Source organism: Anarhichas minor, unplaced genomic scaffold (genome assembly GCF_050575085.1).
Source record: "Anarhichas minor isolate MPS153535 unplaced genomic scaffold, ASM5057508v1 ptg000073l, whole genome shotgun sequence".
NCBI lineage: Eukaryota > Metazoa > Chordata > Actinopteri > Perciformes > Anarhichadidae > Anarhichas > Anarhichas minor.
In genome coordinates, this window is record NW_027466519.1 from 3710422 (window position 1) to 3727072 (window position 16651).

Genomic DNA, 16651 nt, shown 5'->3' on the forward strand with positions numbered 1-16651 from the left:
GTTTGCTGAGGTGGTTGTCATCTTATATGTGCAGATAGATGAATTCTGGACAGAGAGAAGACACAGAGGGCAAAGGTTAATGTGGATCCTGTAATCTGAGCACAAACCACAAATTCTAGGGAGGGAACATGAAGGGACACAGCAGGAGCGAGGGCGGACTCCCAGGGTGGCTGATGTGCCTCTCTGGCAATGGTTGGGTGACTCTGAGAAGGGGGGGGAGGGGGTCACAGATGGCCCTGGCAGCGCGGCAGTGAAACGTATAGGCCTGTAGAGAGGAGCACTGCACTTCCATCTGTCAGGCTGCAGTGAAAGCTTACTCACTTGGATGGGATTTACTAGCCCATTAACTCGCTGATCTTCCCCGGACCGACAAGCACACACACACTGACAAGAACACACGTGCGCTATTACGTCTGTACACAAGGACTAATTACATCTATTCATTAGCCTTCTTTACCTTTCTCCACTGTAAGCATACAATTAGAGCTTAATGACAATGTAAAGCAAATATCACTGCAATATTTTGACTGCATTTCAGATGCAACTAAAGATTATCGGTCTACCTGTAACCAATTATTTTATTAATTAACAGATCATATGGGATTGTTTAATCTATTAAAATGTCAGAGAATTGTGAAGAATGACCATCACTTTGTCCCAGAGCTCTAGGTGATGTCAATAATATGTTTAGTATTATTTTGGGGCAGTCACTGTTCATTTCACTCTCCCGCAACAATCGAACAAGCTCAGGAAACTACAAAACATGAATCCGTTAACTCTCATGGCTCAAGGACCATGTCAAATTTAAAAACTGCACCTGAGCTTTTCACTAATTTACACCTGCAGTCCCTGTAAACACAAGAGCAAAATACAACGCAGTGTTTAGAATAGCACTTTGACAAAAACAACCAAGAGCAGTACAAATGTAAAATCATCTGGTGACGTAAAATCTTTTTAGAGGTTATTGGTGCTGTGGAAATGAGTCTGACACCAGTGACTACTGTTGTGGGACTTCTAGCCCACTTGTATTCAGGATGCGTCTCATTTCCCCCACTGAAGCCTATATGTCTATGTGCTTTCATGTATTGTTATATGCCTTGGTGTAAAACCAATTGCTTTACAATATCATATCTCAAAATTGATATTAGCAGACTGGGTGGTGCAGTGATCATGAAAAGGCAACATTAAGGGTTTCATTCATAAAATGAATGACCAAATGCTTTACGCACATGGTACCTAGCCTCATATCACATAATTGAGTTTAAATGTTGCCCTTAACCCAGGCCCTCATAGTGCTCTAACCTTAACATTTAGCCCTTACTCCATCCTGAAAATCCTAACAAGTGGTGGAAAAATAAGATGATCGCATGACTAATCAATTACTCAACCAGCAGAAATTTAAACAACAATTTTGATGATAAAGATTTACATGTTTCAAGCAAAAGTGGCAAACACTACCTCGTCCTGGCTTCTCAATTATAAGGATTTGCTGCTTTTCTTTGAATGCTGCAAGAGCAAACTGATCTTTTGGTAAAAAAAAAACAGGAATCCTGAAATAGGAATCCATGTGCTCTGCATGTTGTGATTGGCATTTTTCCATTTCCTGACATTTAAAAATGACAGATCTATAAAATGACTGGCGGATTGGCCAATAATGAGATTAATCATCATGAGCTGCAACTGTCCTCACTTTGGAGGACTCTCCTTATCTTTCTATTCTTGACAGCATGATTCATCCTCTCACACACACACACACACACACACACACACACACACACACACACACACACACACACACACACACACACACACACACACACACAGAGCAAACATATGGTCCATGTTGGGATGCATCGATAGTCGCATTACTTATATTGTGTTTACATGTGGACTATGCCATTGCTCCAGAGGGAGAAGATTAATCCATGAACAAGTGCCAAATTGGCAAGTGCTTTTATTTTGAAGGCTTACTGGCTTCTTAATTCCCCTCCCACGGCCTTGGACGATTTTATTATTATAAAAAGGCAAAAGCCTTCTTTCTGGGATTGGTACTCGTTATCGGTTAGTGATCAGCCTCCGCCTCTTTGAAATGCGCTTATTGGGTGCAATACATACACGATCATGTCGTTATTCTGGATATGAAGCGGGTATATCCTGAGAAACGCATACACAGCGGCTCTCACTGTATCCATATGCCTTTGACGCCTGACATCTATTTGAAAAAGAAGTGCAGCAAACTGTCACCTGTCCAAATGCCTCCCTCTCTCCCTTCTGGACGGTCCAGAATACATGTCCGCAGGTGTCGGATCCGCCACCAGCAAAAACAAACCTGATCTTATTCTCATTCCGCCCTCCAGCTCCACAACAACCCCGGTTTCCAAACACGTACCTGCATGTCAGAGGAGGAGAGGCCCGTGTCCGGCTGCTGCAGTACACATCGCCCCTGTATATCTCGTGCCTGGCTCGACTCGGCTTGGCTCGGCTTGTCCCTCCAGGCTACTTGCTCGGATTAAAGCGGAGTGCTCAGCCCCTCCTTCTGCACCGTGACATCAGAGCGGATTAGCGATGCACAAAGCGCCTTTACAAAGCACGACTGATGCTGGTGGTGCAGACACAAACGGTTCTTTACGGCCACGAAGCCTCATCTCACCTACCGGATCAGCCGCATCGTGCTGCTGTGTGTCTGCTGCAACACCGTCAGCTGTTGTGTTGCCACGGTGCGTCGCTGTTATCTTGCCTGTGGGAGTTCCTGGTCTTGTCAATATGCTCCTGAATAAATAAAACCCCTGAAGGAGCTGGACAAATTGAGAAAGTGGTATCCCCCCTAGACATAGTTTGTGCCCCGTCATCTTTTTTTTTTTTTACATCTATTAGTCAACAACCAACGCTGTCAGCTCACAATTGAAAAATAAAGTGACCAGTGGTAAGAGCAACACCTGCATTCAGTCCAGCTAATCAAAGCCCAAAGTGACATCCTTGTTCTTTCCATGCAGAGAAACGAATTATTTGAGTTTTCATTGATTCATTTCTGATATGACATTCAGTTTATCAATAATAAGAAATGTGTACGTTGCTTTTTTATTTTAACAATATCTTTTTATTGACATTGTATTGCTTAATTTGCCATCATATGTATAACGTAGGCCTTTTTCACAGAGACCATTGTAGCTTACTGTAACACTTGAGTAGAACATCTAATTAGAAACACGTGTGCGTTTCCTAGTAAAACATGAAAAGGTTTCATGCAACATGTTTGCTGAGAAAAAGCCCTGTGGATGTCTTGGTCCTATATCACCTGTATGTGATACACATGTTCCAATAAAGTTAGTGGGGGAATAGCCTTTAAACACTTGAAACGATGAAATGATTGAAAATTAAACGAATATAGATGAATGAACTACAAGTTGAGTATGGTGTAACGTAATGTCAGGCTACCATTTTTTAATTGGCTCAACTAAAGACTCGCAACTTGGGAAACAAACATCTTTATTGTGTGGTTGTTGTGTAAATACTTCTCTAGATAGCAGTAGCATAGCCTTTCCTTGAGTTGTCCAGACAGTCATTATCTTAAACTGACACTCTTTGCACGTTTGGTGTTTCTTCAACTTTAAATGTTATAAAAGACAGACCTAACAGCTTTTACATTCCCACATATTTGTTTTTATTTCATGGGTGAAATGTGTTTGTTCTTATCTAACACAAACAGCACTAATCTCAATCATCTTAACTGAATTTTGAAGTATTAACATTGGAGCAGTTTCAATATCAAATCAGATATTTCCAAATGAAAATGCAAATTTATGCAGCAAGGTTATCCCTTTTTTGTAAAAGTCACACAAACCCTTTATATTCCAGGCCTGTTGGTCTTGTTAGGCTGACGCGCCTGACAGGAAATAAAGTAACTAATCATAGTTGATGTACAATGTCAAGTGTGAAGCGGGGGGGGGGGGTTTACGGGGCTCCTGGCATCATAATCCGGGCACGTTTTAGTGTCACTCAATGCCTGCTAGACCAGATCAATAGGGCCTGTGTCTACATATCATTGAGTCCCTGTAACGCATTCTCACCTAAGTCACGTGCGCCCCCTTCCGCCGGAGCAGCCGTTACCCTGACAACAATGTGTGAAGGAGGATGGCGATGGTGTGGAGTATAGTAACCATGGCATCCAATCTGTAATCGCTATATCTTTGCAGCCGCACGTCTTTGATCTGCACACAAACTTCTCTGCACAAATTGTGTTAAATACATGCTGTGAACTTTTGACTGAGCCAATCAGAAAGCTCCAAAATGTAGAGCGCAACACGCAGAATCAGGTCATCAGAACGTGTCTGAGGTCACGTCACGCAGCCTATATTTCGTGCTCCGAGTCCAACTCACTGCTGGTCTATTTCCGGAGATGACATCAATAATTTGTGGCCCTCTTTGCATACATGGATGAAGATATACTGTACGTGTCTTGTTGTTGAATCTATAGCACGCAGTGAGCACAGACTGAACCCATTACTGGAATTAATGCACATTAATGTTTCATCGCTGCCCATTACAGAATTGTCTCTTATCACACAGAAAAGCCATAGCCTCTCAAAATGCACACTGCAGTTTTCTAATGTTTCAGCTGCAGGTGGCACTCTTCAGCAGGATGGTGTGTGGCCTACGCATCACTCTATTCTTGTTATTTATCTAGGGAAGTTTCACTGAGAGCACTGCTTTATTTTTTCTGGAAACACCCCGTGCACATTCACATGTTACACAGTCTAATCTGGAGCAGTTTGGTATTAAGGGCCTTGCTCTGGGTATTGAATCAGTGCCGCTCTTTGACTTTACCCTCCCAGATTTCTCCTGCTGGTCCAGGAATCAAACTGCCGACAATCTGGTCGTATGCCTGCTTCTTTAACCTTTAGGCCACCACTGACTTTTACAGTTATTCAAACAATTTCACTTTTATAATCTTCAATTAATGATAAGCTAATCATTATCCGTGTGCTATTCATCAACACATCATTTGTAAATGACCTGTAAATAATTAGTTTCTACATCAATGGAGTCCTTGTAAGCAATTCTACCATTATTTGTAAGTAATTTGTACATTACGTAATAAATAAATAAAGTGGTCATAAAGTGGTCATCAAGGAAAATTGCGGTGTGAAATTAAAGAAAACACCAGAATTAAATGAAAAAGCAGGATGAAATAATGTTTCATCATATTGAGCTGAGTTTTACAACAGTGTTGTATACATTTACAATGCCGTGGATAGATTATAGCTTTCTTCTGCAAAAATAGATTTCCTCACATCTGAGAACTCCCAGAGGAAGGGCGGAGGGCCAGAGGGGATGTAGCCTGCTGAGCCCTCTGGCAGCCAATCACATACTGAGGATAACATGTCATAAATGTGTCATGCAAACAATAACCTCAGCATGCACTGCATAGGACACATTCTGGAACCTTTCAGTTATTTATTGGAGCTTTTTCTTGTTGCATACACGAACACAGACAGCCAGGATAGCAAACAGATGAGTGACGGAAATTCGTTGGATCAGAATAAAAGCAAAAGCTAATGAACACAATCCTTTGAACTCAATCTTCCCTCTGTTCACTGGACAAAACAATTTGTACGGTTTGAATTTGCATAGGAGTAATTTTTTCTCAAACATCTGATAAAAACTGATTCAGATCCTCATGTTTCCTGAAGAAAAACCCCATACAGCTGCAGTTAGTCTTTCTAGACATAACCAGGGCGGAAGTCATCTCCTTATCTGGTCTGAAAGTGTCCAGGTCACCTCATTAACATGCTGATAACCAAAAGTGAGAGGACGGTAGAGGATGGACCGTGTAAAAGACAACTGTGGAAAGGAAGAAAAATACAGACTCAGAGAAAGCTCGTCCGACAGATGGATCACAAATGTGGATGAAAGCGCTCCCTCTAACATAAATTACGTCATAGGCTGGTCTCCCGTATCCAGCATGCTACATTCTGGTCTCCTCTACCTCTCAAATCCATTCCCTTCTGCAATGAGACTGAAATGAACGTGTCCAGAATTAAAATGAAATACATTTTTTCTATTTTTTATGTTTAAAGCTGAAGCCAGGAGAAATATTTGAGACGGTTGCAAAATGTTTTGACTCTGCAGATTTAGATCATTTGTGTATTCAGACCTCTCTTTAAACGGTGAAGCACCATCACACCACGTCCACACGGGGTCTTAAAGACATGTTTCATGAAATTCAGCATACAACGCACAAACATTTTCTTTTCATTTTCTTTAACTCCCATTGAGAATTAATGTGTGTTTTCAGAAAGATTGCCGATGATAATATACCGAAAGTATGTGAACACTTGTTGCAAATACAGTATCTGATTGTTGAACATGCCATTTGAAAAACACGCCGCTGTAAAACAATCTCAGTGCTTCAGGGGAAGGATTTTCACAAGATCCTGGTTTCAGGGATTTACTCAGTCTGCATTCCAGGTTCATCCCGAAATTCTTGGATGGGTTTGAGGTCAGGGCTCTGTGCAGGCCAGTCAACTCCTTCCACAATAAACTGGGAAAACAAGTTCTTTATCCACCTGGTTTTGAATCGTCATTACGAGAGGAAACACACGGAGAAATACGAAAAATTGACTGATGCAGAGCGGGTACGAACATCTGAGGCTTTGCTAGTACCTTTGCTTTGCGATTTCAAGACTTCAAAACAGTTGAGAGTGAAACATGATTTCTTCTCCCTTCACGTGCAGTGTGGATAATGCTCTCAGTGATGTTCAGCTCCAACTCATTGACCTGCAGTCTGATGCAGTACTGCAGAGCACTTTAAGTCAGTATCACTGCTGGATTTTTATTCTTCTCTCAAAGAGGAGAACTTTCCACACATGAGGAGGCATGCTCAGAAGATGTTGGTTCTCTTTGGATCTACCTACATCTGTGAACAAGCATTCTCTGTGATGAAGTTCAACAAATCCAGATCCAGATCCTCTCTCACTGACATCACCTGTCAGCTGTCCTTCACATCTCACCTCACACATTCAGCCTGACTTCAGTGCACTTGTTCAAGCCCAACAAAGACTAGATTTCCCATACTGAACTGAAAAACAGAAAATTAGGTAATTTGTATAGTAATAGTTATAGTAATAAAAGTACTAATTTTGCAAAAACATGATCCCTGTCACAGTGTTTTACTATTATATATGGATATTACATATGTATATGTTGTTTGGATCATTATTCCTGCTACAGATGTTTTAGGTGGAGCTCATTTTAACTCTTTTATACTCTGTTGTTCAGTTTGGGTAGTTAGGAAAGGTTTGAAAAATTATAATGTGCAAAGTAACTAGTAACTAAAGCTGGCAGACAAATGTAGTGGAGTAAAAAGTACAATATTTCCCTCTGAGATGTAGTGGAAGTACAAAGTTGAATAAAATAGAAATACTCCAGTAAAGTACCTTGAATTTGTACATAAGTACAGTACGTAAGCAAATATACTAGTTACAAGAATAATATTGAGCAGGATTGAGTCTATTGGTCCGGCCCTCCACAACAGTCCCTGTTTCTCATGCGGCCCCTTGGGAAAAATAATTGCCCACCCCTGATCTGGAGTCTCAATGAGTACTTCAGGGAGCCTGGGAGATTAGAATGTCCCCACAAATAATTATACACAATTATACAAATATATTTATTATTTTATATTTGCTCCCAATATTTTTAACTTCTGCAGTATTTTATCATTACAATGTGTTTGCTTGTGCGATGTTCATTGTTTCTTGTTGAGCACATGAGAATAAAAAACATTTTGGTAAATGTAACACTAATGTTGACTGTATTTGAAGTGTATTCTGTCCTCTCAATATTCACACATTATGTATTGTAGCATGCTGATATATTGTGGCAGTTAAAGGCTCAGTTCACCCAAATTATAATAAAGAAAGGAAAAAGCCTTTTATTATTTAGCCTCCATGTAATTTGGTTCAAGCAACGCTAACAGAAACACTGACCACACGAACAAGTATTTAATAAACCCAGCAAGCCACTGAAGGGATAAACTGCTAGATTTAGGCAACAGATGACAATATTTTAGATGCATTAACGAACACATTCATAGTGCCACAGAATTGCTCAGGAAATACTGACGATTGATGAGGGGAATAATAGACACGCATGTGTGAGGGGCTTCTGCCAACACCAAGTAAAATCTGTTGTAAAGAGATTCATGTAGGTGAACGCACATTATTTACCTGCTTCAACAGTCAGATGTAAAGTTGAGTTACGACGTCCTCTTCTGTTCTGGGCTTCACAGTAATAATTCCCACTGTGTTCAGCTCTGAAGTCAGTGATGATGAAGATCTGTCCTGGTGCTTTTGGTGAGTCTTCATCCTCCTTGTACCCGGTGTAGTTAGCATATTTAAAGATTAGAATGTGTTATCATAGAATATTTACCATTTGAATGAATATTTCTGTTTGTTTCAGAGTATCCCTATTATTTATCACAGCAGCTGTCCAGAGTGCTGATCCTGGATCTGTCACAGGTGAGACTCCTGCTGGTGGGAACTGACAATAAGAAGCCTTTAATCATTTGTAATGTTCAACAACTCCACACATTCTTCTCTTTAGATGCTGCTTGTGTCGTTAGCTGAGTCTGTCCGCTCACTTCTAGCTGTTGTAGGGAGTTATTGATTGTTTCTTCACCCAGCTGACAGATCACTTCCTTGTTATATTTTGTAAATTTATTTGAGTTTCGTTTTGGGGGGGGGAAAAGCTCTTATTTATATTTTCATCGGTTCAAACTCAACAAAGTCCCTTCTGATATTTCTTGATACTCACAGCTGTTGCATCATCAACAGTATTTACATCAGTCCACTTGCACTTGGTCCCTGACAGATTGTCTTGTGTGTTTCTGCCAAGCTCTCCAGTGTATTCCTACACAGCAAAATTGGTAGTGTTAATTGGTGTTAACTTTCCAGTGACAAATATTTTGAGTTGATCAGTGTTGATTTGGGTGTTCCTTTAGCACTTGCAGTGCTGAAATAGCTCTGGGGGCGGAGTTCTTGCGGCGAGTTAAAACCTCTTAATCTCGCCGCCCCCAAATTTGGGGGCACTCGGGCTCAGAACCCCTCAAACTCACATGCGGAAAATAGCATGATTGTTAGCCAGTAGTTTTTTTTCGATGAACCAGCAACGTCTGGACAACAACATCATATAAGTCACTTATTATAAACTCCAAAGACAACTATAGGCTACTCATATAAGCAAAAGTATATCGTGGCATAAAAGCACCAAATCCGGGCCAGAAATCGGCGCTATGAGTACAGTAAATCAATGTTTGTACCCTCATGCTAACGGCTACCCAGTCATACAAAGCATGTAATAGCATTAGCACACGTGGCGGAACACGTAACTAACTTCTTTTTTACGATCGGTATAAGCACTAAACAGTTGTGGGTGATCAAACGTACCTTCATGCTGCCCTCCGCCGAACAAAATCGTAGGTATGCGCCCAAGTTTTATGAAAATATGGATAATAACGTCGCCGAATTTCCGTTCCAAAGCTGTAGTCATTGCTGCCAACTGCATACTGTTGACTTCCGACTTGTTTCCAGAATAAGAGCGGTCAAGGGGGCTTGGGCGAGTGGTCAGACTGCCTGCGACCGGAAATTTCCGCCGGGGTACACGCGTCACTTCTGGCAACTTTATTGTATGAAATCTTTTGACGATCACCACCAAACTTGGCATGAGTCTTCCTAAGCCTGTGACGCGTCTAAGGAGGGGTTGTTTTTGGAAATCGACCGAGGATAGGCTGCCATGCAGCCACACACACACACATGAAATGAGAAAATCCTACAGATGACAGCCAAAACTGGCTCTGATGATGTTATGAATATGAATATGATTCCTATTATCTGTATTTGGATGTATTGAATCATATGAGTGATAAAGAAAGTGAAATATATAGTTATATAGTGTATAAAAGTACAATGTAAGAGCTGCAACAGCTGGTTCGAAAATGATGTCCTCGCCTGACTAAAACCTCTTATTCTTAACTTTATTCCACTTTATTCCACTTTAACCTTTTTTTAATAACTACTGATCAGTTATGCTATGACTTGGGAAAGTTTCAGGGGGCTAGCTGCATTATTTCAATAACCTTTTATCACTGAAAGTGCATTTTTCCCAGGCGAGGCTGAATATTTTCAATTTCAGCTGTGTTATGTCTTATTTTCTATATTATCCAGCAACATATTCACAATATCACCTATGTAAACTATGTCACAGGTGTTGTGATCTGATTATATCAACAAAAATTATTAAAATCGACCTTGTAGTTACAGAACTATGGTCAGTTTTGTAGGGCTATGCTTTTTCGCTCAGAGACCTCAAAATCGGCTCCGAGAATAAGAGGTTTTAAAGTAAAGCTCTCCTGACTGAGTTACTTACACATCCGGTTGTAACGCGCACTTTCTTCTTGAACTCACGGTGACGGTGAAGAAAACTCGGTGTCCGGAATATACTATTTCAGAAGGTAAGAACAAATATATTTACTTAACCAGGCTGTTTATCTTCATATGAAATGATGTGTTAACGTCAAGTGTGGTGTGACGTGATATATGTCATTGAAGCTGGTGGCTAATAGCTAACTAGCTAATACAAATTTAGGTTAAGATGCTAGCTAGCAAGCAGTTCACTTCGTCAATTAAGGGGCATTTTCTCTGGTAGAACGTCAAATGTATTGCTTCGCTAAGTGTGCTTCAATGTTATTCAGATGGCCAAAGTTAAATGGTTTTGCTATTCGGAAGTGAATTATTGTCAATGCAATATAGCTAATATAGCTAACGTTCAATGTTAGCTAACGTTAAAAATCAGTCAATATGTCTGGTGAACACTGGTGTCCAAACCGGCCGAGCATATTTAATTACAGGCCAAAATAATAAATAGCCTTTTGTATTTCAGTACATTTTGTTTGAGAATATGTATGCCGCATTATTTTGCAATCACAAATGTGACTATCCACCATGACAGGACAGAAACGGGAGTTTGGCGGCACTGCCGTCTCAGGACTTTACGTTACTAGTTTCGCGGTACTGCCGTCTCAGTACTTTACGTTACTAGTTTCGCGGCACTGCCGTCTCAGGACTTTACGTTACTAGTTTCGCGGCACTGCCGTCTCAGGACTTTACGTTACTAGTTTCGCGGTACTGCCGTCTCAGTACTTTACGTTACTAGTTTCGCGGCACTGCCGTCTCAGTACTTTACGTTACTAGTTTCGCGGCACTGCTTACCACCATACAGAACAGAACTTAGTTAAACCATCTCTTGCATTTCACTGGTGTTTCGTTCACCGCCTTTATCGCAGTACAGGGCATCTCAACAAAGCTTACGTGCGCGGGTGTGTGCCAAACTGCGACACTGACAATAGAGCAGCGCCTGCCTAATTGATACTAAAATGGTAATTGTAGACTGGCATCTCTCAGAGACTGTATAGGGTCAAACATTTACCTATAGCCTGTAACTTTAGCCACTTGTTTGACTTGAGATATGTTTAATAACTCCTTGCCTGGAGAAAGTTGAACAGCTAGCTTCTTCCACTGTGTGCAGTTTCTGCAAGATGTCATCATGCTGCTGAAGGTGAAATACCAGAGTACCAAGAAGTACATCCGATTACAGCTTGGTTTCACCTATTTGGAATTCATCAATGAAGGTGAGTAACATCTTGTGTAAAATAAAAAGTTTTTAAATTCCCTTATCTGGATTCTCTTGGTTGCTTAGCAAAAAATCCAAGTGTTGCCACAACTGGAAAACAGTTTGTCTGCCATTACAGCTATAAACATTAGTAGACGGCTGATGGTGCTTTTAGTTTTCAACTTGCTTATGAAAGTTACTGTTTTGTTTTGTACACTACAATGTTGGTAATGGCTACAATGCAACATCATAATACTGCTGTTAAGTCAAAGCATGCAATTTCAGATACGTTTTATAGATAATATGGTTCATCAGTCAGTTATTATGTGCAGTTAAAACCTGTTTATCTTTATCTGTTGTCTTTATCTGTTGTCATGCTCATCCTGTAGTCAAAAACAAGTTTGGGCTCCATGATGCAGCTGAACTTCACATTTTTGATGAAACTGACACAGCAGTGGAAGAAGACATCCTTCTTGAACTGATGGAGTCCAATCCAGACTTATGCCTGACAGTGCGTGACAGCATTTCAGATGAAGGTAGGTTTCATTATTAAATCTGTTGTAATCAATGCTCAGTTTTTCTGCTGTGAAGCCTTTTATGTCCCTGACTGTCTGACTACAGTGACAAAGTAGATGAACAAAGAAACAATATTAGAGCAAAAGACAGATCTGCATCCAATTGCCAAAACAGTTTGAAAATTTTGGTTTGGTTGTAATTGTCCCAAGCTTGTGATACCCAAGGTCACAGTTTACTATGTTAAAAATGGTGACTTCCAGTAATTTTATCTCATATCACAAATAATCTCTAATAGTGGCTGTGCCACCCCGGAATGGCACATTTCTATCGGGTAACTGGATATATTTTATTAATAATGTTTTTCCTTTAAAAAAAAAAAAAAAGATTTTTCTCCTTTTAGATCATTCAACACCATCTTCTCTCACGGATACCATGTCACTTTCTTCAAGTGACAATGACCTCTCCAGTCAAAGACAAAGGGGTAGTTTGACAGGCAGAAATATATCTAGCTCTGGCGTCATGAACAGGTCTACCACAGAGGTTTCGGATTCAGAGGCTGCAAAAGAGGTACTTGAGAGCATGATGTCAGTTACAATTTATACTCACAATATCATCAAGAAAATTGTTAAACTGAATTAAGCTTCTCACCAATTGGAGTATAATGACATTTAGAATGGTGAAAGCCAGATTGAGAAAGTTAAGAAACTTAATTTAGTGTCAAGTAAAAAATTAACACAGGGTTTAGCTGTTGCGTAGCTTTGTATTGTGTAACTCTTCTTTCATACATATTTATTCAATTAGGTTATCATTCACATACATGGAACAGTGCCTTCTCTTTTGTAGTGTATATAAGTCTATATTGCTTATTTTGGCTTTAACATGCCCCACATATCATGAAAAAGTGTTGCTGCATTACCTGATTTTTCATCTTCTTTTGCAGCACTGCTGTTTTATTTATTTTTATTTTTTGAAACCTTCCTCTGATGCAGGGAATTCCTTTTTACCCCTAGTCTGAATCGACCAATTTGTGGTTATTGTTTAATTAAGACTGAATTGTACACTAAAAAAAATTCTCTTATGTGAGTAGATGGTAGAAAATGCCTTGCTCACGAAACGTGGAGGTGAGGATGTCCTCGAAGAGTACAAGTCCGAAAATTCACTGAAGCACCGCACCCGTAGACAGCTTGTCAACATATTGGCTAGCCATATGACGGAAATGCATGGGTAAGTGTTTCTTCAATAAATTGTAGATTTTAAACCATTTCGGACTGAAAGGGTTTATATTAAGAAGGAATGTAATTCATTTTCAGAATGCATGGCAGGGAATTAACAGAGGTGGTTCACTATAGTTATTACGGGGCATTTCAATTTCATGTTTTTTAAAAAAAAAATTTTTATCGTCTTTGCTCTAAAGGATTCCTTCCCGTAACCAGAAGGAGAAGTTTGCCCTGGGAATCATTACACTCTTTCCTTCGCTGAAGGATCCCTTTTCTCCAAAGGGCTATGTAAGTTTTTAAAAAGGATTACTTCCAGAATACACACCGGTTTTACAGACTAGAGTTTTGCACAAAAACTCTTTTTTTCTTCAAAACATCAAAAGACTGGATATACAAACACACAAAATATTCTATATATTGATTTGATTGGCATTGTTATGAAGTCATTCATTCACAATCCCATAATTGCCTTTTTATATAAGATCAATGAGTGACCTTTGTAATTTCATATTTTTTAAATAACTTAACAGGAGCACTTCTATGATGGGGAAAAGGGCACAGGATATTTAGCATGGCGCCTCAAGACCATGTCCAGGAATAAATACCAACAGCTAGTCAAGGCAGCCACAGAGCCTCAAGCACAGGGACCAAACCGCCGAAGATCAGCAGCCACAGAGCCTCAGCAGCTTGATGGAGATGCCTGTAGGGAGGCTGTATCATTTCTTGTTCACACTCCTGATGAAACGAGTGTGTTTCAGAAGATGAAGATGACCTTGCAACATCGCCAGGACCTAGTGCATGACCCGCTGAGAACCACAGATGTCTTAAAAACATTTCCACGTTTTTTAGATGTCAAAGGACTAGTGAGTTGTGATTATCTTTTATTTAAACTCTAGTCCTTAATTTGGGTGGATGTAAGTAGTTAACCGTACACACACCATTTGCTTGATTTTCTTCTCTTTGTTTTTGCATCTATGTATGATCAACAGCTGAATCAAGACTTCCTACTGCTGTTTGGTGATGAAACAGCTTCCAAGATGCTTGAGAAGTGGGATACAGCATTCAAGCCCAAGGTTATCAAAGAGGCCAAACACCTGACTCAGTCAACTGAGCTGTGCCGACTTCTGACAGCTGCTGAAAACCTTTCAGAGAACGATCACACCAGTAAGCTACATGATATCCTTGGTTTATTTAATAAATGGCTGATGCTATTAACTTTGTGTATTCCAAGTACATACTAATGACTTGTTTTGTCTCATTTACTCCTGGTAGACTGGGACAGTGACATGGCTTCTCTGCTGCTCCTTCTCCATCTCTTGCCACCCACAGCTGGACGGAAGAGGATCAAAATAAGTCCCAGTGATGCAGTGGGCAAAATGTTACACTTTCACAAGGTATGTATCATCTGTTTAAATCCCACAAGCCAAACAAACTTGCTAACTCATCCCTCTCCTACGCTACTTTAAAGTGATAATTCAGATTCTTACGCACACTTCACTGGGAGTGTGTTCCTTTTTAAAAATGAACTGGGACTTCATTTGGGAGGAACTCACTCCCAGTGAAGCTCGCATTTTAGCAACACGTGGGCAGGTGACTGGTCAAACTGGAGGATCTATTAAACTCTCATGGAACAAGTACCACTGCATGGCTCAGATCCTGAGCTTCCACTCTAAGGTGTTCATATTATTCTGTTTTTCAGTCATGCTGCAGCATCGTTGAACACCTGCAGGGAAGAGAGGCTAAACAACCATACATCCTTGCTGTTGGCCAAACCAAAAACAGAATTGATGCCTTCTACATCGTTGTGGACAAACAGCTCATCCCCTGCCAAGCCACCAGCTCGTTGGGTGCTTTTGATGAACTGTTTAAATCCCACTACGTGTTCAACCTGTCTTATGATGAAACCCTGGCCCAGCTCTTCACTTTCGTGCAGACAACAGTCTACAACAACAGATGAGTCCGTGAGTTCCGGGCAAAAGTCTTACACGTGGTTTAAAAAATGCTAAAGTGTTTCATTTGTCAAGCTGTACATGCGGCCTGCCAGGACTTGATAACCCATTTAAGAATGGATCACAGTTTCTATCCTAGCACCAGGTTTAAGTTGGTTTGTGCACAGGGTCGTTGTAGGCGTCAGTTTTCAACTTATTCTGGTTTAAAAAAACATTTAATTAGAGTTCATGAGAGGAATATTTGTCAAAGTGGTGATGCAGCAAACTCTGAGTCATTTCAAGCAAATTTTCACAGTCAACAAGATACTACAGAAGCTGTTGTAACAAGTGCCACGCAGAGCCCAGAGGCTGGGTGTTCTGAGGACAATGCATCAGGTCTTTACAGAGAAAACACAAGAAATATTTGCGAGTCAATTATTGCTAAACTCCAAGGTAGCGGTGTGGCAAATAGTGTGGTTTCAACAATTGTTAGTGATTTGGAAGAACTTGCTACTGGGCTGTGTTAGGTTCATGGAACCTCTAGACTGTGTGGAAACCGCATGTAATCCAGCCTCTTACACAAAGAGAACCGGTTTCAATTATAAACAAAGCATTTAATACCTCTCATGCTAAAACAATTGCATAGTGGAGTACATTATTTACAGTTACACCGAATATGACCTGCTCACCCCAAAAAGCGTTACCACCCACCCAGTGGTACAGGAGCAAGAGGCCGGACTTTCTTTCTTCCCCGCCTTACATAGTTCAAAAAACATCCCCTCGTGTCTGTAGTTCCTATTGGCTAAATCCAGTTGGCTCCTCCTCCTCGCAGGACCCTCGCACGGGTATGACCTGTAATTGCCTATCTAGAAATCTATCTGTCCCTTACTCCCAACATACTATTCTTTACAGTTTAAAACATTCAATGACTGTATTTTATGGCTTAACACTTCTATGGTAAACATTCTATATAAAGATAAGGATTTGCAACTTTTGGCAAAAACCTTCACAAGTTTCACAAGCAAATATAAAGGTGCTACTAAGATACACTTCTAACTACAAATTCTAAAACTACAAATCCTAAAACACTTCTACAATTATGAATCTTCTAATTATGTATTCCAAGACACTTCTAATTATGATTTCTTAATTATGAATTATTAAACACTATTATAATTTCTTAAAGCACAGTTCTAAACCCAAATTTCCTACAACTCCCCCCTACTCCGCTGTTCACAGCGGATTAAATAATACCCTGGAAACACAATCCCCCTCAAGCAATCAGAGGATGAGTTCCCCTATCTAAACAATAGCAAACAACAATTC

At 40.3% G+C, this 16651-nt stretch overlaps 1 protein-coding gene across 1 annotated transcript; it reads left to right on the forward strand.

Annotated features, from left to right (window-relative positions):
* Window positions 1–12913: 12913 nt before the first annotated feature.
* LOC142935240 (uncharacterized) lies at window positions 12914–15354 on the forward strand. Its single transcript, XM_076079457.1, has 5 exons — window positions 12914–13404; window positions 13595–13685; window positions 14387–14561; window positions 14727–14791; window positions 15097–15354. The coding sequence occupies exons 1-5, from the start codon at window positions 13268–13270 to the stop codon at window positions 15352–15354; spliced, it is 726 nt and encodes a 241-aa protein (XP_075935572.1). The 5' UTR covers window positions 12914–13267.
* Window positions 15355–16651: the final 1297 nt, after the last annotated feature.

What these genes read in the sequence shown, in the direction of transcription:
- LOC142935240 (XM_076079457.1), top strand. Translation starts at nt 13,268, where the DNA reads ATGGTAGAAAATGCCTTGCTCACGAAACGTGGAGGTGAGGATGTCCTC. An exon ending in TTCAGAGAACGATCACACCA is followed by an intron (nt 14,562 to 14,726) that starts GTAAGCTACATG and finishes TGCCACCCACAG; the next exon opens with CTGGACGGAAGAGGATCAAA. An exon ending in AAATGTTACACTTTCACAAG is followed by an intron (nt 14,792 to 15,096) that starts GTATGTATCATC and finishes TCTGTTTTTCAG; the next exon opens with TCATGCTGCAGCATCGTTGA.